Here is a 21,837-nt window from a genome sequence, read left to right on the forward strand (position 1 = left end):
AGACACATTTATTTATGATTAGGTCACTGGCTGTGTAAGTAATTGACAATGAGTTACTTAGTATGATCTCTAAATTGAGAATGCTTTTCCTTTATTTTATCATTTCGCACTTTGATTTATATAATCCTGCCTAACGTCTATTAATCAGTAAATCTGGAAATCAACTTCTATCCATTCAATTCTACTCTATTTACTTTTTTTTTTTTTTGTGTTTGGTATTTACATATATTTATTTAGCCTCCTTCACTTGGCTCGCTACATATTAAAACTTCCAACAGTACTAGGCTTTCTGTCTATCAATTGAGATATGATCTTTAGGAATTGGCATAACTTTCAATATTAAGCGTTTATAGCGCTATGGCTCGCATTATAAGCTGGAAACAATCCAAATCGTGTGGTGCCGGAAAGGTATTAATTTTAGTACTATCAATTCAGTTTGCATACTGGACATTAACATCACATTTTCTTGGAGCTTTTGTACTTTTACTCACAGAAGCACTTATTATTATATGGGTAATACAAAAGCTTGACACTTCCACATACTATGGGAGAAAACGGCACGATATAAAAAACAGCTTCAGACCCTTTGCATTCACTTTAGAGGAAAGCTGGCAGGAAGAGGTGGACATTATCAAGTCAGGGGCCAAAGTGAAAGATGATTTGCAAATTTATCCAGAGAATTTTCCAATAAACGATACATTGAATAATATCATAACCCTAATTATTAGAGATTTTGTCGATGGGTGGTTTTCGCATATTAGCAAGAATGATCAAACTTTTACAAACTTGATTAGAGATCAATTTGCTGGCATAACACAGAATCTTATCCGCAGACTAGCAGATGTCGATTTTACTAAATTTGTTGTCACCACCGTTATTCCGAAAATTAATGGCCACTTGGAGTGTTATCAATTAGCTCGAGAAATAGTGAGAAACAAGAAGAATGTACTTGAAACCGTCAGTATTAATCAGGCAATCTTTTTGAACTATAAAGGGCCGTTACATCCAGCAATAAGGGTTGGAAGTCACGACCAGGATATGGAAATTCGCAAATATCTTATTACAAGAATTGAGACCATACTACCACTTCTGGTGGATAAAAAAGAGGTAAGCTCACCACCAGTTGCCATTTTACTCCGAGAGATTTTAGGAAATTTCGTACTTTTTCCAGTTGTCTCTATGCTTTCAGACCCTGATTTTTATAATCAGAAAATGGTGGATAAGCTCTTAGGTGTCATGAAAGATCGGAATGACGTTAAGAGATTCAAGACGATTTTGGACCGCCATTCTCTGTATGGATCCTCCGCTTTGCAAATGGTATCCAGATCCAAGGACTTGCAGAAAGTTTACTTATCCTTAGATTCAGACAGTAAGAGATATGAAAAAATTATGGTGCAAATACGAACTTGGAAATCCCCTATCATGCTTAAAAGATATCACCGTCTTGTCAATCTTCAATTAGCAGATCTTGCAAAGGCAATACACGTTGGTGCATTGAGCTTAACCACAGATCATCGAGTTAAGGAATACAGTGAAAGGCTACAATCGTTACATGCGACAATTGACATTTTAGAAAAACAAATTAATAATCAGAAGGACAGCAGCACAGAAAGAAATTACAACGACATGTCTATAGATGCTATGACAGCTTCTAAGATTGCTGATCTCTCAGTAGAGAGTGTAATTCATAACTCGTTTAGAATCTCGTTTTTCATGGATTTCATGGAAAAACGAGATCGGAGTGGCATGGTTCAGCTTTATTTAGATGTGGACTCTTTGAGAAATCCATTAGAGGATTTCTACATAGATCAAAACAAAGGTGAGCATGATGATGAATACTTGAATGATGACATGTCGCAGGCAGATGACATCAGGGAAATATTTGAGCACCACTTTCAAAATAAGCTGCTTGGAATCAGCCAATCGGATTATGACGCTGTCAATGACTTTGTTCGGACACACCCAGACAATTTTCAACTGTATGTAGGTGCAAGGAAGGCACTTTTTGCCATACAGTCCGAGGTACTGCATAGAATGCAAACTACTGATTTCCCTGCTTTTAAGCAGTCAGATTATTTTATACAGATGATTGCGGCTGGTACACAAATAGCCAATGCAGATTCTGGTGATCTGCCAGAAACTAAAAGAACTCTCAATGGAAAAGAGGCGAACGGAGACCCGTTAGCATTATATGATGAAGAAAGGGATATTCAAAATGAGACTTCAGGGCCCCAAATAAGTACGAACGTGGTGAATGCTATGGAAAAGGCTCTTGGAGAAATAACTAAAAGAGAAAAATCACCATCAGCATTCAACTTTCCCGATGACATCACAAATAAATCTTCAATTAATTTAGATTCTTCTGCAGAGCGGGCTTCTACATTTATGAACAACCGTTCTTTGAATAAGGAACAAAGAGATAGCATATTTGGAACTGGAGACGGGGATGAATCAAGTCTTTTTGATGATAACGTAAAAAAACTGAGCCCTGAAACCAGTATCACTACTACTGGAGATGCAGGTTTGCTTTCTAATGCAATTCAGATGGATAGTAGCTTGGACTCGCTATCCTCTTCCACTGATGATTTATCGACATCTGAAGTGAGGGTTGCTGCTCCTGGGGACTTGGATTTGGCGGATGAGATAAGGACGATTAGTTCTGGAATTGTGAGGATCAAGCAGCAGCTTCAAATCATTGATTCATTACTTAAGAAGGCAGAATTGACAAGAAACGCGTCTGAACTTAACATATTAAGGAGGTCAAAGGCAAGTTTGGATAGAGAGATACGTCTTAAGGAGCTCCAGAAGCAGCAATATACAATTCAACAGGGCGAGAACAGCCTTTATCAACGATCGAAAATAAGAATTCAATCGTACATCACATCTAAGGACAAGGATGGTAAAGTGTTTGTTTTGTATATTATTGAGGTTCAAAGATTGTCGAAAGAAAATTCCAACCTTGCAGTTGCTGGATGGATGGTTGCCAGGCGTTTCAGCCAGTTTTACAAGCTTCACAAATACTTGAAAGTACGGTATTTGGAGGTTGCCAACATTTCCTTTCCTAAACGAAAAGTTGTGATGAAGTTTCAGCAAACGTCTCTAGTACAGAATAGAAAGGCCGATCTACAGAAATACCTCCGACAATTAGTGTCAATTCAGAGTGTTTGTTCTGATAGAGTATTTCGTGACTTCCTCTCAAGCGATGTTTTCACTCTAGACTCTGAACGAACAAAGAATGGATCTGGAGCAAAACTGTACAACAAACTGTGGAGTCAGCTACTATATTTATTACCTAATGATGGGCAACAGGACACTGCGAAGAAATCTAAATATCAGGCAAGCAGTTCGGTTTCACTCCAAAAGAGTACATCGAAAGTGGAGCACTCTCCTAATCACCATGACCAACAATCATCCTTCAACAATTTGATGGATAATGATGACTTGGAGTATGGGTCAGAAGAATTCCTACAGGATAATTCTTCCTTTGCTGGACCTTTGTGCGATTTGTTTGTGACAATCTTCCAATTGGATAAATCACGCGCTTGGATGGGTAGCTACACGATGATATTAATTCTGCAACAACTATTTGATTCCACTATAGAAAAAGTGATACGGTCAAATGTCGATGGATTTATTAAAAACGAATCAAATGTGTTTTCGATGCTGAGCAGTCTTCAGAATTCTCTATGGCCAGATAACCGTTTCAGGAAGCATTCCGAGCCACGCACAAAATTAGAAAAAGATAGTACAAGTAGGCATGCAAAATATTTGCTTGTCAATATAACGACGGACGTTTGCTCAAAACTATTTGGAAGCCAAACCTCAAGGCGTGCTGCTAATTTAATATTTAATTCATACCAAAATGAATTATTGAATAGACATTTAGTGCTCTCTATTTTCGATGAATTCATAAATCTATTATTTCCGGAAACCATGCCCACAGGTGCCATATTAAATAATATAGATGCTAATGGAGAAGGCGAAGATACCCAATAAAGTTTATAGTGTGGATCATACCTGCTTTGCATCTTTATTTTTCCGATTCTCCTCTTTCATCTTGTCACGTTTTGTCCATATAGGAATGTCTTTATCTACCACCTCCTCAATATACTCATCAAATGCATCAAGCTTCCGCTTTTTCCCTTTAACTTCAGAGCGGATCACTTCTAGAGTTTCCTCTACATTATGCAGCAATGACAACGATTCACCAAACATCTTTAAGTGTCTAAACTTATGCCTGGAAATGTTTTTCGATCTGTAAAAATCTCTATCCATGTAAACTGAAAACAGTTTTCTTAAATGATCACGTTCACTCATTTTCTCCAAATTTACTGAAACATCATGCCAATCGAGATTTGGATTCAACTCCGGTCCGAACATTCCTGTGTCATTAACTGCTTTCGCACGTATCTTCTGTCTTATTAAAAGTTTATCTACAATATTATTAAGCTTGTCGGTTAGATGCGCTTTCAAGCTGCTTGGTAACTTGATGGGATATTCCAACGTTGGTCTAGCTACCAACTTCTGTCCTCCCGACTTACCCAACTTCATATTATAATTGCGAATTTTACGGATAATCTTCCGTTCGTAGATAGTATCTATTACCTGATTGAGTGCCCTGCGGGGATCAACATGGTATCTAAACTTTTCCAGCATATGAGGAAATGGCGGTTTCATACCCGATTTGTTTTTAAGTGATGCAAATTTTGTATATCTTGATTTTGGTGGATAACCTATATGATCGCCCTGTGGAGCTGGAACTATATCCGGTGGTAGTGGCCAGCCACAAAAACGGTAATCAGGGTAGAATGGGTTTTGTGTATGAAGAACGTAAACAGCATAAAGATGGACCGCTAGATCGTCACGAAACTCATCATTTAGAAATTCCATAGTCTTAATGAAATTCGCATACTTATTTCGCACCAGATTTGATATCCTGATCCGTTTTCCTTCAATTTGCGTTTCAGAATCGCGTTCACTATCATTTTCGTACTTAGTCTCTTCTTGCGTTCCATGTAGAGATTGGTGATCTATCTCTTTGAAATTATGTAAAATTCCTGTGGGTTCTAATGTAGTTTGCGAACTCAAAGTGTCCTTTTTCTGAGATACCGTTGATGGGTCAATGGCATCTTGAAAAACCTCCTCGGAACTAGAGACAGAGCTGGAACGTGAACGAGCAATCGGAGCTGAACCATTATAATCGCTGGAAGCATCCATGACTCGCAACACTACTCTAAGGTTTTTGTATTTTCAAAGCCAGGAGGAAAACTTGTATATAATATTGACTACCCGACCAAACTCTGCTTACTTCTCAGAGCTTTGTGCCATATATCTCATAGATAAAGTTACGGTGTAAGGTTTGTCGTACCTTTAAATTTTTATTTTATTTTGTTTTCAATTTAGTATTTCTATTTTTTTTTTTTTTTTTTGTTCGCGACCTGTTCAAGTCGCTGGACATTAACATGTTAATCACACAAAACGTTTTCAAAAGGAAATAATACTCAGTTCATCAAGCATCAGGTGATAAGAAATAACACAAAGTATGCCAACACTTGAGGATATAACTGATGCAGAGGATGTGGATGATTTGGATTTAGATCTTGCAGAGTTTGATCCAGATCTCGTTACTCCAGTTGCTCCAAGACAGAGAGATGAAGTTGACACTAGGGAGAAAGAATTAGCCAAGAAAGAGGCGGAAAATAAGGAAAAGGGGATAGAACCAGAGCAACCACAACTTGCCAAACCGTCAGGGCCATTTATTGATCCATCTGTAGGTTCGTTTAATGCACCAGGAAGTGAAACAAATCCGGATCTTCCAAAAGTTCTGACCCACCTTTCAGATGAGGAAAAGAAGCAGCTTGCCACCATGCAACTATTGTACCCATGCTATTTTGATGCAAACAGATCGGTGAAAGAGGGAAGAAGAGCGCCAATAGAAAAATGCATTGAGAATCCTCTAGGAAAGACGGTGCTTGATGCATGCAAAGAGTTAGGGCTTCCATCTATGCTAGAGACAGATAAATCACATCCACAAGACTTTGGAAATCCAGGCAGAGTGAGGGTAGCCTTAAAATATAAGGGAAAACCTACAACACCTAAGATTAAAAGCAAAAGACAACTTATCTACATGGTTGGAGAGTATATGGTGAAGCATCCAACAACTTTGGCATCCGTGAAACTGGTTCCAGGACCTCCGGAGCTAATGCAAGCCAACTATAAACCTATGGAGGTTCCACAAGTGGCTGGCTTCAAGATGAATACCATTGTTCCACTTCATTCTCCTTTCACTATGAAGAATCCAGAGACGGCTGGTGCTTATTCAAAAATGCACACACCAGAAGATACGCAGCCTAAGAAGATGAAGCCTAAGTTTAAGAGAATCCGTGTGTAGATGGAGCGAAATGCATGTTTAACTTGATGATCAAATTGGTTGTAACATTTGATTTCCTTTAGTCCGTATGGGTAACTATCTACCTACACATTACGATATTGCTTTTTCTAATATACGCAAAAGTCACTAAACTCATTGACAAAGTAGTAATTCGGTCCATTCATATTGTGCATAAAAAGATTGTGATGCTTAGGCAGATGGAACGTACTTGTCTCTGTAGTCCTGAATGTCACTAAGCTGTTTCTCGCTCAATTTCGAACGGAAACGCTCAACAATATCATCAAAGTTGACGATGGAAACAACCGGAACGCCGTGTCTTTCAGAAACAGCGTTTGTGGCGCTCTTTTCCGAGTCCTTTGTAGTTTCCATTCTATCTAAGGCAATCACACATGCCACGGCATTACCTCCCTCGCTTTTAATAATATCAAAGGCTTCGTTAATGGCGGTTCCAGCAGTCATCACATCATCGATAATGAACACTTTCTTACCCTTGAGAGCAGTACCAACAATCGATCCACCCTCACCATGATCCTTCTTCTCCTTCCTGTTGAAAGAATATCCAATGTCAGCATATTCTGCACCGCCTAACTGGTAAAGCTTGGTGACAGTGACAGAAGCAAGAGGAATACCCTTGTAAGCCGGTCCAAATAACACATCAAACTTCACACCCGAGTCAATAATGGCATGAGCGTATGCCGTACAAAGCTCGTCTAGATATCTGGCAGTGTTGAACTGTCCCATGTTGAAGAAGTATGGAGAGTGTCTACCAGACTTCAATGTGAACATGCCAAATTTTAGTGCCTGTGCCTCGACAGCACAGTCTAGAAATTGTTTTTTGTATGCGTTGTTTGACATTTTTGCTATTATTCAGATGCTGGCTGCCCACAAAGTATGGCAAGGGTCCTGGAGGTATAGTTGTTAATGTAGATGAGAGATGGTTAGGTTGGGGAAAATTTTCATGATGGGTGAAAAAAAAATAGATAAAAGAAAAATAAAAATCGCGGGTTTGATCTTTTTCCGGATATCATCATGGGTCACCGTTTTCTGACGTTTTCTTATTTCCGATGCTTTCCTCGCCTTGGGTATCACCATATGAACAGATAGCAATAAAACAAACAGAAATATAGTTTATCGATAGTATACATTTTGAACTTTAACCAAGTGTAAGTAACAGATAATTGTATTATCAAACTTCTCTCTTCATACAGTGCGAACTATGGATACGCCCGTTACTCCAAGTACGGCAAATGCCATATTGAATATTTTGGCATCGATGCAGATTTCGTCGAATTCTGATGATGAGGATCAGTATGGAACACCGAATGGGTTTAATATGGGAATACGAAACCCGCATTACACCTCCTACAAGCAGATTCATAGCTCTAAACAGCACAACTGCAAACATCAACGGTTTCATCGGATGATAAACACAGCACCAAAGCTGGGTGTATCAAAAAGAAGGCTGTCGAATTCATCTGATTCTTCCAGCAGGAGTATTCCATCAGCTGGAGACCACGTGCGTACAGATTTGAACAATATGCTAAACGTTGGAGGTCGATTGGTGAGCCGATTGAACAGTAATCCTCGTCTTCGAGAAGGAAATAAGCTCAAGAAATTGACCGCTGGAAAATTCAACAGTCGTAACAGGGCATTCTTTGATCCATTTGACAGGGAGGCTCTTCTCAAACGAATAGGGACATTTAATATATTGAATTGGACAGTTCATGATCAGCGATTAATGCCTTTGGAATGTGCAGCTAACGGTTGGGCATGTCACAGGAAAAGAAGAAATGAACTACATTGTCAGGGATGTCATGCTACAATTCTTGTGAGGCTCACCGGGCCCCAGGATATGTTTAATCCTGCAAGGTCTAAAGCTTCTGGTGAAAACTCAAGCAAGATGTCACTTCTTAGTAATTTCCTGTTTGAAAGTGATATAGAAGAGGAAGAGGAGGAAGCGGAGTTTCGGGAGATGCTAGTAACGTCATATGTGAATAGATTGCACACAGAACACTATGCAGGCTGTATCTGGAAGCAAGAGAACTTAGATATGTCGCTCATTAAAAGGCAGTACTACATTCGGCTATCAGCGATGGATAGAGTCCTTCCTTTATTTTATGAAAATTTGAATGTCCTTGGACAGCACCAGGACATGATTTTGAGTCTCAAAGAGTTCAAGAAGAGTGCTCTTTCACAAACAGCTTTGAATGCATTGCAGGAGTACACTAATCACAAATATAGCCCGTCCATTTCATTAATAGCACTTCTTGGCTGGGAATTGAGGCAGCAAAGATTTGGAGATAAAACTTTAGTTTTGCTCCTCTGCAGAAGTTGCACACGCAGGATCTTGTTAGGGACAATATCAAACTCGTCACTTCTTTCGGACATTCGTAAACTTGGATCTTGCAATTATCCACCTCCGAAAGAGTTGACCGACGATGGGTCTAAAGTTTCGAAATCTTCATACGAAATTATCACAAGCACCGATCCACTGGATGAGTACGGTAACAATGTTGTAAATTTGGTGAAAGAGCATGAAAAATGGTGCTGTATAGTAGGCAGATACTCATCGAATGACTCAATTGGATACGAGACCATTCTAAATATGTTGCGAAGTAATTCGTTTTCGGCACAGGAGGAAGATATGGATGACAGCTTGCAGCCGTGTGACTTGGATCGAAAGTTTAACGAAAGCATTGCAAAGATCAGAAGTATTTAAGTGTACACAGGCACGATTACGCAATTTTTCAAATGAAAAGATAAATATCGCAAGGCACGAACGCGACGGCTCGGCTGCCATTTAAATAAGATAACACTGACGTAGAGAGTGACAATATAAATAGATATATAGTAAAAAAAGAGATAACAAGGCCATTAGTAGGCACAATTTGTTTTCGTTCTTGCTCAAACGATAGCACAGAAGCAATTCCTGTATGATGAATGCACATATCAGCTGAAAGAAATGGACTGACGTATTCAAACAGTCTTCTGGTAGACATCCTCAGGCTTGATTAAAGTACCGAAAACCCAGTCCCAGAAAGTGCTGGTGACACCAAAGGCAAGCTTGTAGTTCTTGTAGTGGTGTTCCAAATGACTGGTCTTGATTGTCTTGAAGCACTTTGGAAGTTTAGCGTGATGAAGAGCATAGTGTGTCATATCGTACAAAATGTAGCCCAAGAATCCACCGGCAAAAGCACAGCAAGCAACGTAGTATGGGAAAACTGCAAACACAAGTTTGTAGAAAGGAGTGCAGAGAACTACGAATAATGCAGGAGGCATCACTAACCTCATTCTGTCCATTGGGAGGAAGTGATGCACACCGTGCATTAAGAAGTGAAGAGTGAATGCGTACTGGTTGTCTGGAAGATACGTGTCAAGATGGAACAAGAATCTGTGCATGCAGTACTCAATTAGAGTCCATACGAACAATCCCAAAAGCCATAATGGGATGGACACAATTGGACTCAAGTGGGTGACACCCTGGTAGAAGATATAGAAGTTAACAGGAAGCCACAAAGTAGGAATAATCCACCATGGAGTGAGAGAGATTGGCTCCAAGAAGTTTCCAAAGATCTGTGCTGATCCCTTTCCGTAATGTCTAGGTCTGTGGATCTGGTCCAAGTAGAAGGCCTTTGTCCAGTGTGCTCTTAAAACTTGCATTAAAAGTGGCTTATCCAAGTCCAAAAACTTGTACTTCTTGAAATCCTGCTCGGCATCTGTCTTCAAGTGGACGAGATCGTCTGGAATCTCGCCGAAGTCTGTCAGATCGACCGTCTTCATTCCAGTTGAATCAATTGGAACGGAATCGTAACGCTCAGCTGAAGTATCCTCTGGAGAAACGTGCATACCTTTATGTCTGGCAAGCAACTCAGACTCCTCTTCGGCTGTTGCTAGGTATCCCACCTGCATGCCATCATCAAGCATCTCATATGCACTCTCTGAGTGCACGTGACTGTCTGGATCAGCAAGAGCCTTAGTAATATCCTTACCAGCATGTTCGAGAATCACTTCAGGTCCACCTGGATGCTCGTCCAAAAACGATGTTATGTCATAGACTTTTCTGTTGTATAAAGACACCCAGCACGACTTTTCCGTGGCGTGAGCTGAGAGCTCTTTTTTCGAGATTAAAGGAAGATTTCTACCGGCCATAATGATTGATGGGTAAAATTGGGAAAGCGCGAATCTATCTCGATGCCTAGCAATATTTGAAATCCCTGAAGTTGTAATGAGATTGCAACGACGATTACAATTACACACGCCGGAATACAAGAAATTTCTGCCAAGTCCCACAGTCTTACTAAGTTTTCATCTCGACTATTTATACTATCCGGAAGGAAAAATCTCGGAACTATGAATCGTCTTATTTTTTTTCTTAACGCGGATTATAACAATGGTTTAAAAAACACGTTAGAGCCAATCAAACAATATTAAGGTTAAAGCGAACGTAAGCAGCGAAAACAAGAAAAAAAAAAGTTTGTTATCACAAATTTATGCGCCCTTATTTTCTGAGGGTCTACACTTTAAAAGAAATCGATATATCACTAACAACTCACAATGAAATCGGAAATGCTTGTAGTAAATATTTCAGAGTACGGTTCCACACTACTATACTAGCCAATATTAGTGTTCTTTTAAAAAGCATTAGTTAATTCTTTTATTTGTTCACCACTATCTATTTCATCAAGCGAATATGTCAGACTGCGGTCAAAACTTTATGCGTCGCATGAATTAAAAAGAAAATTTTTTTGGTGTGTGTAGGGGCAATAATCTGATCGTTTGCATCGTATAGTGCGAAATTAACCACCAAATACAGTAGTCTTGAATCCCGAATGTTACCGGTGTTAAGATAGAACATATTTATTATGCTTATTCCTTTATTTCCATGAGAAGAACGCTACTTTACGCATGATATTAATGATGCGGTCGGGAAATATTCGCAGATCCGATGCTTAAAATACACTTTGTTTTATAAATTTTGTCAGATTTACTTTTAGTTCAGATGACTTTGACAGGTGCCAGTCGTTATTTTTCCACGATGAAAAAAATAAAGAATGAAATAAATTATCAGAATCACGTAAAGCTCCCCTTGACAACATGCATACAAATAACACTTCTTAAGGAGCCATCCCTCCCCAATAAAAATAAGTAGATTTTTATTTTTGATGTAAAAAGGCTGAGCTATTATGAGTGAGACGACATCAACATTCTTAATTTCAATTTCCTCATGTTATTTAATTGTCCATGTATTTCCAGCAGAGTTAGAAACACAAGCCTCGGTGAAAAGTGAGTGAGTGCTCTTAATTTTATTGTTTCATCTAATTTGCAAGTATTCTGCTATTAATCAGAGGCTCATAATAGATACTGTAGCTGTATAAGTTATGAGTTCATTTTTATGATTCTAGGCCACTCGTGAACTTTTATTTATTGTGCATATGTTATTTTAGTTGTCGCAAAGAAAAGTGGACTAACAATGTTGCTTTCATCTGCAGTTCATATAAACTGAATCGATATCTATGGAAATCCGTCTCATCACCTGGACTTCAAAAGGTCGAAAAAAGTCGCCCGGGCTACTTGAGAAGGGCTGAAAAAAAATAGCCAATTGGTTTCGAATGCAAAAAAAAATAAAAGATGCAAAAGTACTTAGCGGGCATTTGACTACCTTCAAACACCTCTAGGTAAGGACAAAATAAGAAACAAGTGTACGCCCAGTATAACAATGCTTTGCAGAAACCTTCGACAAGCCATAAATTTGAGAGCAGTCAAAAATCTGCAGCCTTTAGGACGGCTTTTGTCTACATCATCCAAGCCAGATGTAATTACAGAAGATGGAACTAAGTTGAAAACTTTACAGAATGGAATTCGATTGGCTGTGGATGAAACACCATCACACTTCAGTGCCGTTGGAATGTATATTGATGCTGGATCTAGGTATGAAGATAGATATGAATTGCAAGGATGTTCGCATTTGTTGGATAAACTGGCCTTTAAGTCAACCAAAGATTTTAGTGATCGAGAAATTGCAGCCAAATTGTGCTCTTTGGGAAACAACGTGATGTCCACTTCATCAAGGGAGTCAATTCTTTACCAGGGAAGTTCGTTTAACCCGGAGGTTGGTAAATTATTTCAGGTCATGAGTGAAAGCATATCGAAACCTTTATTGACTGAAGATGAGATCGAGCAGCAAAAGATTAACACAGAATATGAAATTGGGGAAATTCAGTTAGACAGTGAGCAAATTCTTCCTGAGATTTTGCAGCAAGTTGCGTTTGGAGGAAAGAATATCGGATTCCCATCATTTTGTACCGATGAAGCATTGAAAAGTATTAACAGAGAAAAGCTTGTTAGGTATAGGAACCTCTTCTACAAGCCAAGTAAACTTGTGGTTTCCTTACGTGGTGTTCCATTTGGCCAAGCTTTGGAATTAACGGAGAAAGGGTTTGATGGCTTCAAGGACCAGACTCCAGGTGAAAAGATAATTAAAGATAAAGCTGTTTACACTGGGGGTGAAAAAAGTCTTGCTGTTCCTAAAGAGCTTGCATATACTGGACAGGAATTTCACCATCTTTATGTTGGATTTAATGGTATTCCTGTCGATGATCCGGATATGTACAAGTTGGCTGTTTTGCAAACGCTTATTGGTAGTGGTTCATCTTTTTCTGCAGGTGGCCCAGGTAAAGGTATGTATGCACGTGCATACACCAGAGTTTTGAATCAATGGGGATTCGTGGAGAGCTGTAAGGCATTCATGACGAATTTCACCGATAGCGGACTTTTCGGCATTTCGATGAAGTGCATTCCTAATGCGGATAGTGCGGTTGTCGATTTGCTCGGTAACGAACTCTGTGCATTAATGAGTCCAGACGTTTCGAGAGGTGGCATTTCGGAGAACGAAGTCAGCAGAGCCAAGTCTCAGCTCAAATCGGCATTAGTGATGAACCTAGAAAGTAGTTTGGTCGAGTTGGAGGATATGGGAAGACAAATACAGGTGTTGAATGAAAAGACAAGCGTCCGGGAGATGTGCTCTAAAATTGACAGTGTGACAAGAAATGATCTTATTGATATTGCCACAAAAATATTCACAGGATCGAATCCAACTGTGGTTGTCCAGGGTGACAGAGAGAAGTTTGGTGATATTGCGGGCAGATTGAGAAGCCATGGTTTGGGAATGAATGCACCAAAGTGCAGACCTGCCGATTACACTAAATGGACGAATTGAGAGAAATTTATAAAAGGAGGTGTTACAATGCGGCGGCCGTTAACCTTGTCGCAACATATTCGTAAAGATGTTTATTTTGTACATAGAAATCCGACATTAGCGAAACTTCTGGAATGTAGCTTTTCTGACATTTTCCTGCCATTAATTAATATGGTCGAGCCATTGAGATCTCTTATCAGTTTCTTTTAGTAAATGCATGATGTCCTTCGAGTCTTCTGTGGAGGCATTTTTCATTTCACCACTCCTATTTAGATCTGTTCGTAGATTTGTCTTGAAGTTATCAAAAAGCTTTGTCTCAGTATCAAGGACTTTTGCCGTGACTTCATCGAGTTCACTCGACTCTTCCACGGAAGGTGATGCGTGTAGTTTACCAATCCAACTCTTCGGACCGCTTGTTAATGGCAATCCAATCCTTTTGTATGAACTTGATGATGATGACCGGGATCTGCTCATTTGGTGAAGGTTTAAGTATTCTAGTGGCAAGTTGATCCCTTTCCACAGAATGCGTGGATGTTTGTCATATAGACAGCAAGGAACTTGAAATTTAGGTATACTAGAATATGTATGTCAAATATCAAAAGAAAAACCAATAGTGTGCGAATAACTAGTTTTCTTATCCTAGGCAACTTCTGATATGTTCTATTTTTCTTATGTTTGTTTTTTGTCCTTTTTCAAAAAAAACGGACGGTCTTTCGTGCTCCATCAAATTAATTATCCACCGCTGTAAAATCTATATATTATTATATTATACTAACACCCGCTACTCTATAGTAAATATTAAAGATACTTGATCAAGCTCGTTCCTCGGTATCATTATGCCTTTCTTCAAATTCATGTAAATCTTTGAAGCGCTTTCTAAGTTTACCGGTGCTCTCCTGGAAAGGATTAAGCTTGCGGTCCCATTTCATAGCTTCAAAATCATCACCATATTTGGTCTCGAGCTTCCTTAGCCATTCGATCTCCCTTTCACTGATTAGTTTTTCATGTTTCACCTCAGATGAAGCTAATTTTTCAAGCGCTTTCACCACGCTGGAATCTTTTGTCACCTTTCTGCTTATTTCTATAACATTACTATCCTGTTCTTCAGCATCCAATTTCTTAGTACCGTATATAACTTTTACAACTTTTCCATCATCATTCTTTATCAGCTTTGCCGTACCCTCAAGAATGTTTGCCGGATCATAGGGATCTATTTTCTCTTGATCCGCTTCCTTTTTGTTTTCATCATCGTCAACTAGGTCACCCTCATCTTCATCATCAACCTTTATCGGTTTTATAACTTTCAAATTCTTCTCCACTCCTCCGGTTTTCTTTCCAAGTCGCACTTTAAGTCCTAATCTTTCGTAATTTTGTGATAGCGTGAGTTTGTTATCCCAGTTTTCAGCTATAATTTGATTTCCAAACTTGCGTATCTTTTTGTGCGTGTCTTTCTTCCTCCTACTCACTTTCCCGACGCTCGAACGAGCCATCTTTCTTTTTCTGACTGAAACCATCTTGCAACTTTATTCGTTTATGTTAGAAGAGTAACTCAGTGTATGAATAGTGGGTCTCTCTACTGTAATTCTGAATCATGAAGTGGAATTAAAGATATGTGATGTGATTAAAGAAAAAAAAAAAAATAGATAAAAAATTTCAGTTGTGGTAACTCAGCGATTGAATGAGGAAAAAAAAATCAGAGAAAAGGATTACAAACCTTTTGCTACCACTCTACAGTATCTAAGAAAAACAATAATATATATATATATGTATGTATATAATTATAATATACTTGCTCAAGTATATGTTAAATAATGAATATTATACTGATATACATAGCCTGTTTTACCAGAATATATTTGATATTTGGCCCAAAAGATAGTCCCCAAAAGATTTAGTAGTACTGTAATGAAAGAAAGAAATATACGGGAGGGAATTGTCCTTCACATATAAATTACTTGAACAGAGAGTAAGAGTCTGCTTTCTTTGTACATTATGAAGATGTACACTTTCTTTGGTCTTCACAATATATATAAAAGAAGCCAATAATCAAATTTTGGCTCCACCGGTCCAGGATGTACATTTTACAACCATTTCTTATCTGACGTGTCAATATTATTCATGTTTACTTAATTGTAATAATGCAAACCCTATCAATTTGTGAATTATTAACACATTTTTAAGTATTTATTGCTGCGCTGCCAATTTAAAGCGGTATGATACATAAGGAAGTAAATGATTTTTGTACCTTTTACCTTAAATGGTTAAAACACTTTTTCAAGGAATATAATTCTTCTCGGGGGAAACATTTTTAATTTTTCTTTAGGCAGACATCAAAAATTCGATTTTCACATTTTGAATAAATCTACCGTTTTTATACGTTTTTTGGGTTAGAAACTATTAATAGTTCTCTTTTATATTTATTATTGCATAGTATTTATCTAAGTTCATGGTATCGATAAAGGAAGCATAAACTGTTGAGCTTTTGTAGGCTTAAAGCAAGTAGAAACCTGAATACATAATTAACTCACATTATTTTTTTTTTTGCACTACGTTGAAAAGTGTCGCGGGTGCTGAAGGTTGCACACAGTTTTGGATGGGACACACCAATTTTTGACCGTGTTATATTCACTTTCTTCTAACTTCTTAGTAAAAGATTGTTTACAAAGTAGAGTCTTGAGTACAATTTTGGGTGTTGTAAATTTTCATTAAATTCATTGAGGTCATAGGGTTCGCACTGTTAGGATCTGTTTCTATTTTCATATAGTTTAGCGTGTAACGGGGATTCTATCACGTTTATTTACTTTCAAGTAACAACAACTGTGTGAAAGTGAACATCAATTGCGGGAGAAAATCTCTACTCAATTACAGGAACAGGCAATTTTGATTATCGTGAAGTAGTCAGTTTAGGAGAAATTTAATTTTTTTGTTTCCACTTGAACTCCACAGATGTCAGAAGTACAACTTTCAGTTTCGGAGTCTAGCTCGGGCGGTGATACCGTGGATAAGAATGAAAACAATTCCGAGACGAATGACCAGATTAATGAAACTAATACTAGGGTGGAAGAAAGAAATTCCGAAGACTCCAATGGGGAATTAGAGCACGATACACAGAAAGATACAGATGGGGAGCACGAAGAAGAGCTCAAATTGGCATCTCATCAACCGAAAAACCAACGGGAGATTGACCGTCGATCAGTCTACGTGGGAAACATCGATTACTCTGCTACAACTGCTGATTTGAAAAAGGTTTTGGATGATTGTGGAGAAATCAACAGGATCACCATTTTGTACAATCACTACACAGGTCGGTCAAAGGGTTTTGCGTATGTTGAATTCAACGATGTTGAGGGTGCAAAGGCGGCAATTGAGTTGAATGGAACTGAATTGTACTCGAGGGCCTTGACAATTCAGCAGAAAAGAACCAACATTCCTGGAATGGGCAGAAGAAGACAAAGAAGAGGTGGCTTCCGAGGTGGAAGAGGTAGAGGTGGATTTAGTGAGCCATACAGAGGTCGCAGGTGGCGTAATGATAAACAAGGTGAAGGTGAAGAAGAGGGTAATGCAATTTCACATGAGCCAGAATCGGATGAGATCTCACATCATGAGGCATCATCTGAGCCTGCTTCCAAAGAAGGGGAGGCAGATTTATGAGAAATAGGATGTGAAACAACACTTTATTTTGATTTATTTAGTTTTCAGACTGTTGACAGCATAAGTACTGTTTTTATTTCTTTATTTTCCAGAAGATGGTCTGCTATGATGTTTTATTCATGTCGACATATTTCTTGCTTTTATTTTCATTTTTATTTCATTTTCAATTTTTTCGCTTTTTTCATTTTTTTCTATTCATATTTTCTTTTCATGCTCTTGAGCTATCTCTTTCCTTGTTCATTTATTCTATATTACTTTTTGTTCTTTCATTTGTTCCATTGTACGACCCTTTTATGATCTTCATTTTCTTACGAGTACTGTATGAGAGCTCAGATCGATGCACCCACCTATTGATGCAGGCAGCACAGCCGCAGCAAAAAAAAACTAAAATGAAAGAAGGAAAAAAAAAAGTTATCACTGGTATGGCTGTGTGTATCAATCGCCGGAAAGGAAAATATTGACTTTGCAGCTACACTGATACATGCCGTAAACCAACAAATATTAAATAAGGTCATTTTATTAAAGTAATAGTTCTATCTCTAGAGAACTTTTAGAAAAGCCACACTACAAAGAAGAAGGTGAACACAACACAGAAAAACATAAGCCATATCTTCCAGTTGATGCCGGACCTTTCTGCCATCACAAACATTCTTTTCATGTTTCCCCGAATTCTACGCCCTGCAGATTCCATATTTGACCCAAGCGAGCCTAAATTATGTTGCGACAAATTGATTTGATCACCCATCTTGGTCGTAAGATCCTTTAAAGCACTAATTTTCATGTGCATGGTATTCAGCGTTTCTTCATTCTGCGATTCTAGCTGTGATGCCATTGCAGCATTGTAATCTATATGAGGGTTGCTTTCATATGGTGAAGATGCTCTCTCTAAAGACTCCGTTGATCCAAAATCAGGTGAACCTATTCTGCTCATACCAGGACTATCAGTTTGCTGATTAGTGGAAGCATCAGATGTCGTCGCGAAGAGGGATATCCTACCTTCTCTCTGATGTGCTTTCGATGAATATCGACTTACCAAATGTTAGTATACAAGACTGATTTTGAGATTTGGATCATCACCTTGCCTCACAGTGCACCCTAAAAAAATGAAAGCGCGACTCCGCGAGTGAACTTACCTTGAGCTCATACTTCAGATTGTAATACTTTTGTCTTTGAATCCAATGCTGTATGTACAATCGTCTCTGTGTTCCTTTATTTTATGTGAATGTTCAACTGGTTGAATAAACAGCTCACGATTGTAGATGAAAAATCGTTGAAAAATCACGTGTTGAGTTGTGAAACTTGGCTCACCGACGAAAATGTTTGGTATACGGCAGTGTCAATGGGGCAAAACAAAAAAATCGTAAAAATTTATAAATTCACCACCTGCTTTGTTTTCTCAGCTGTTTGTTGGCATTTACGTGGAATTTTTTATTCGAGTACTGAGGAAGAAATTACCATTTTACACTCCAATACAATATTGCGCTTGGATAAATTGGACTATGAAGTTTTAAAATACTTAGTAGCCAGCCTACTCAGGACGAGCCTTTATACTATTTACTTGTAGCGATCGATCAGTCATTATATTACACCCTGCTTTATCAGGCATGCCCGCGTTCTATCTCTCTCTATTTTTAATTTCTTCGCTTACCTAACTTCTTATTTTCATTTTCATTTTCATTTTCAATTTTTTTCTATCTTCTTCATCCCCTTAAGCATTAAGCATACAAAAGAATTTACCAAATTACACATTACAACTTCACTATATACATAGAATAGCCAGTCAATAGACATTGAGTTAACCACGATATGAACGGTAAGACTCTCCGGCTTCAATTGGATCAGGGTTTGGCAATGTCAATAGTATTGGCCTCTGCCTTTGCTCTATGGAAACTTATGTGTATAATAACGATGTCAAATTCACCGATGGTGGTCGTTCTCTCTGGATCTATGGAACCTGCATTTCAGAGGGGAGATATATTGTTTCTTTGGAATCGTGAGCAATTCTTGGATGTGGGTGATATTGTTGTTTATAAAACTTCTGTCAAAGAAGTGCCAATCGTTCATCGAATAGTCAGAGAGCATATAGTTCCAGAGAAGACAAAGAAATCCAAAAGAAAAGCAAGAAAGAATTCACAAAACAGAAGAAAGACGCACAAGACAACAAAGAAACTCACCCAGAAGATTCTTACAAAAGGTGATAATAACAACAGAGATGATCTTCCGTTATATCCATATGGCCAAAACTATTTAGATAGGAAGAAAGATATCCTTGGATGCGTGAAGGGATATTTCCCTAAAGTTGGATATATCACAATCCTCATAACGGAGAACAAGTATTTCAAATATGCTATGATGGGATTTATAGCAGTTTCTGCACTATTCAGCGACGAGTAACCGGTCTTGTCGTATCCAGATATAATACAAAAAGAATGACAGTATATATATGTATATATAATATATATAACGAAGTTGATACGAATTTATGTTTCGTATTTCATTGTAGAACCCCGTATCCTAATCTTGGAAGCTTCTGCTTTTTATTTGATAATTCTCTCTCGGTTAATGTTCTCTTTCTGTTTCTTCTTTCTTTCTCCTCGTCTTCTCTTCGTTTTAACACCTCAAATATCTCAGTTAATTCTGTATCTGAAACATCTATTTTGCTATCTTGTTCTTCGATAACTTTCTTTATGGTATCTCTAAACTTCTTTACCTCCCCTTCAAAACTTTTCAACTCTAGCTGGTGATTGTTCATTAACCGCATACAGTAATCAACCTTTGTTCTGAGAATTTGGTTTTTGGCATCAAGAATATCCCAGTAATAATCAATTGCAGAAGACCCGTTATGACCACATAATTCTATAAAACTTTCTTCGCTTCGTATTAGACCCAGAAATTCATACCATTTCATATTTGCGGTAAACTTCTCGGGATACCTCTCCTCCTTTTCTTTAAGCATCTTTTTAAAGCTGTCTCTCGCCTTCCTATCAGCCCTTTCGTTTAATTTTTTGTTCTTTGCAATTATCTGCTTAAACTCATCCACCTTTTTCATCTTCACCATATCATATATGGTGATAACATCTACTTTATTTAAATCAGGATATTTTCCTGTTAGATCAATGGCTTTCATGAATTCCTCAATCCGACTGTTGACTTTAACCGCTGCAGTCATTTCCTCTTCTAATCTATTAAGCTGGTCATCCCTCCGTTGATCTAGTTGCTCCTTTTCTTTTTCTTTCAATTGCTGGATGTAACTTTGGAAGAATTGCTTTTGCAAAGCCTTTGGAATGCTTATACAAATACTTTCATTCGCAATCTCTTTCTCACACGTCTTCCAACGTGTGTATGATTGTATATCATGCTTCTTGAGAATTTCCCTAAACTGCTCCAAATACTTCTGTCGGGATTCTTGAACTTTCTTGTATTCTTCCTCCCGTTTTCCAATAAGATAAACCTCAAAAAGTTGCTTTCTTTGAAGGGGATCTTCAATCTGCCAATAGCGACCATCATCAATACACTCTTGAGAAACCTTTGCAAACGGCCAATCAAGCTCAACCTTCTTCTCTGCAAGCATAGACAAAAATCTCTTTTTGGACATATCTTCCTGTTCACCCTCATTTGAGTTCTGTATTTCGTCCTTCGATGCTCCAGACGATATACCATGTCTTTCATCTGCATCTTGTTGTCGTAACAACTCTTTGAGTCCTATTAACTGATTAGCCTCACTTTCCCCTGTAGTTGATTTATAAGTGTCATTTTGCTTCTGACCCTGCTCCCAGTTTATACTGCTTTCCCTTTCACCATCCTGATGTACATTATTAACTACTACCGGCGTACCAGTTGGCTCAGTATTACTTTCAGATACCTCTTCACTTTCTGATTTGGTAGATAAGTGTCTGTTCAATTCTTTTTTAACCTCCTCAGGAAGTTCCCAAACCGACTTCTCATCTTTAGTATTAAAATAATACGTTTCACCGTTATCTGTCTTATACGTTTCCCACCCAAATTGCCTCAATAACTCATCCAATTTAGAATTCTTGAGTTGCGCAGGTCGTTCCCACTGTGTTTTATCGGTTTCAGTATCATAATAATACACTTGACCTTTATCATCAATAGCTTCCTCCCACACCATATTTGCGTAGTTTAAGATCAATAGTATACCTGGTGAAAACTAGCCTGACTGGAAATATGAAAGATCTTCCAAAGCTGCTTTATGAATTTCTGTATGATTGATACTTTTTATTTTCGTCTTACTATGCCTATTAACCGGCAATGCATTTTTATATTATGCTTTATACGGTATACAATTTAGTACCACAATTTTTTTGGTTCCGTCTAAGCACATTTTATTTTTATTTTTATTTTTATTTTTTTTTTTTGGTGTACGGCATCAAAATTCGTTGGTTGATCGATTGCATTATGAACTCTCATTTCAATTTCCGAGATATATTGCTTGAAGTCAAGATGTTAAGACGGAGGATTAACAATATTTGTCAACCAATTGATTTGCTTCTATTGAATTATTATTTCAAGAATCTGTCTACTCAAACAAATCGTGGTAGCTCAATTGGTCAGGACAACCCGCATATCCATATTGCACATT

At 38.1% G+C, this 21,837-nt stretch overlaps 13 protein-coding genes across 13 annotated transcripts; 6 read left to right on the forward strand and 7 right to left on the reverse strand.

Annotated features, from left to right (window-relative positions):
- Positions 1-357: 357 nt before the first annotated feature.
- On the forward strand, positions 358-3,996 carry BRETT_002140 (uncharacterized protein; the record flags this gene model as incomplete). Its single annotated transcript, XM_041280678.1, has 1 exon — positions 358-3,996. The coding sequence occupies one exon, from the start codon at positions 358-360 to the stop codon at positions 3,994-3,996; it is 3,639 nt and encodes a 1,212-aa protein (XP_041138469.1).
- Positions 3,997-4,011: 15 nt separating this feature from the next.
- BRETT_002141 (uncharacterized protein) lies at positions 4,012-5,217 on the reverse strand (the record flags this gene model as incomplete). The annotated part of the gene is made up of 1 exon (XM_041280679.1): positions 4,012-5,217. One exon carries the CDS (start codon positions 5,215-5,217, stop codon positions 4,012-4,014), a length of 1,206 nt encoding a protein of 401 aa, XP_041138470.1.
- Positions 5,218-5,542: 325 nt separating this feature from the next.
- On the forward strand, positions 5,543-6,391 carry BRETT_002142 (uncharacterized protein; the record flags this gene model as incomplete). The annotated part of the gene is made up of 1 exon (XM_041280680.1): positions 5,543-6,391. The coding sequence occupies one exon, from the start codon at positions 5,543-5,545 to the stop codon at positions 6,389-6,391; it is 849 nt and encodes a 282-aa protein (XP_041138471.1).
- Positions 6,392-6,580: 189 nt separating this feature from the next.
- URA5 (orotate phosphoribosyltransferase) lies at positions 6,581-7,246 on the reverse strand (the record flags this gene model as incomplete). The annotated part of the gene is made up of 1 exon (XM_041280681.1): positions 6,581-7,246. One exon carries the CDS (start codon positions 7,244-7,246, stop codon positions 6,581-6,583), a length of 666 nt encoding a protein of 221 aa, XP_041138472.1.
- Positions 7,247-7,607: 361 nt separating this feature from the next.
- On the forward strand, positions 7,608-9,110 carry BRETT_002144 (uncharacterized protein; the record flags this gene model as incomplete). Its single annotated transcript, XM_041280682.1, has 1 exon — positions 7,608-9,110. The coding sequence occupies one exon, from the start codon at positions 7,608-7,610 to the stop codon at positions 9,108-9,110; it is 1,503 nt and encodes a 500-aa protein (XP_041138473.1).
- A 257-nt stretch (positions 9,111-9,367) lies between these two features.
- Positions 9,368-10,540, reverse strand: BRETT_002145 (uncharacterized protein; the record flags this gene model as incomplete). The annotated part of the gene is made up of 1 exon (XM_041280683.1): positions 9,368-10,540. The coding sequence occupies one exon, from the start codon at positions 10,538-10,540 to the stop codon at positions 9,368-9,370; it is 1,173 nt and encodes a 390-aa protein (XP_041138474.1).
- Positions 10,541-12,107: 1,567 nt separating this feature from the next.
- Positions 12,108-13,607, forward strand: BRETT_002146 (uncharacterized protein; the record flags this gene model as incomplete). The annotated part of the gene is made up of 1 exon (XM_041280684.1): positions 12,108-13,607. The coding sequence occupies one exon, from the start codon at positions 12,108-12,110 to the stop codon at positions 13,605-13,607; it is 1,500 nt and encodes a 499-aa protein (XP_041138475.1).
- A 141-nt stretch (positions 13,608-13,748) lies between these two features.
- BRETT_002147 (uncharacterized protein) lies at positions 13,749-14,060 on the reverse strand (the record flags this gene model as incomplete). Its single annotated transcript, XM_041280685.1, has 1 exon — positions 13,749-14,060. The coding sequence occupies one exon, from the start codon at positions 14,058-14,060 to the stop codon at positions 13,749-13,751; it is 312 nt and encodes a 103-aa protein (XP_041138476.1).
- A 338-nt stretch (positions 14,061-14,398) lies between these two features.
- Positions 14,399-15,100, reverse strand: BRETT_002148 (uncharacterized protein; the record flags this gene model as incomplete). The annotated part of the gene is made up of 1 exon (XM_041280686.1): positions 14,399-15,100. The coding sequence occupies one exon, from the start codon at positions 15,098-15,100 to the stop codon at positions 14,399-14,401; it is 702 nt and encodes a 233-aa protein (XP_041138477.1).
- A 1,432-nt stretch (positions 15,101-16,532) lies between these two features.
- On the forward strand, positions 16,533-17,237 carry BRETT_002149 (uncharacterized protein; the record flags this gene model as incomplete). Its single annotated transcript, XM_041280687.1, has 1 exon — positions 16,533-17,237. The coding sequence occupies one exon, from the start codon at positions 16,533-16,535 to the stop codon at positions 17,235-17,237; it is 705 nt and encodes a 234-aa protein (XP_041138478.1).
- A 550-nt stretch (positions 17,238-17,787) lies between these two features.
- BRETT_002150 (uncharacterized protein) lies at positions 17,788-18,381 on the reverse strand (the record flags this gene model as incomplete). Its single annotated transcript, XM_041280688.1, has 2 exons — positions 17,788-18,265; positions 18,371-18,381. 2 exons carry the CDS (start codon positions 18,379-18,381, stop codon positions 17,788-17,790), a joined length of 489 nt encoding a protein of 162 aa, XP_041138479.1.
- A 662-nt stretch (positions 18,382-19,043) lies between these two features.
- SEC11 (Signal peptidase complex catalytic subunit) lies at positions 19,044-19,631 on the forward strand (the record flags this gene model as incomplete). Its single annotated transcript, XM_041280689.1, has 1 exon — positions 19,044-19,631. One exon carries the CDS (start codon positions 19,044-19,046, stop codon positions 19,629-19,631), a length of 588 nt encoding a protein of 195 aa, XP_041138480.1.
- A 100-nt stretch (positions 19,632-19,731) lies between these two features.
- Positions 19,732-21,366, reverse strand: BRETT_002152 (uncharacterized protein; the record flags this gene model as incomplete). Its single annotated transcript, XM_041280690.1, has 1 exon — positions 19,732-21,366. One exon carries the CDS (start codon positions 21,364-21,366, stop codon positions 19,732-19,734), a length of 1,635 nt encoding a protein of 544 aa, XP_041138481.1.
- Between the last annotated feature and the right edge of the window lie 471 nt (positions 21,367-21,837).

Source organism: Brettanomyces bruxellensis, chromosome 9 (assembly GCF_011074885.1).
Source record: "Brettanomyces bruxellensis chromosome 9, complete sequence".
Taxonomy (NCBI): domain Eukaryota; kingdom Fungi; phylum Ascomycota; class Pichiomycetes; order Pichiales; family Pichiaceae; genus Brettanomyces; species Brettanomyces bruxellensis.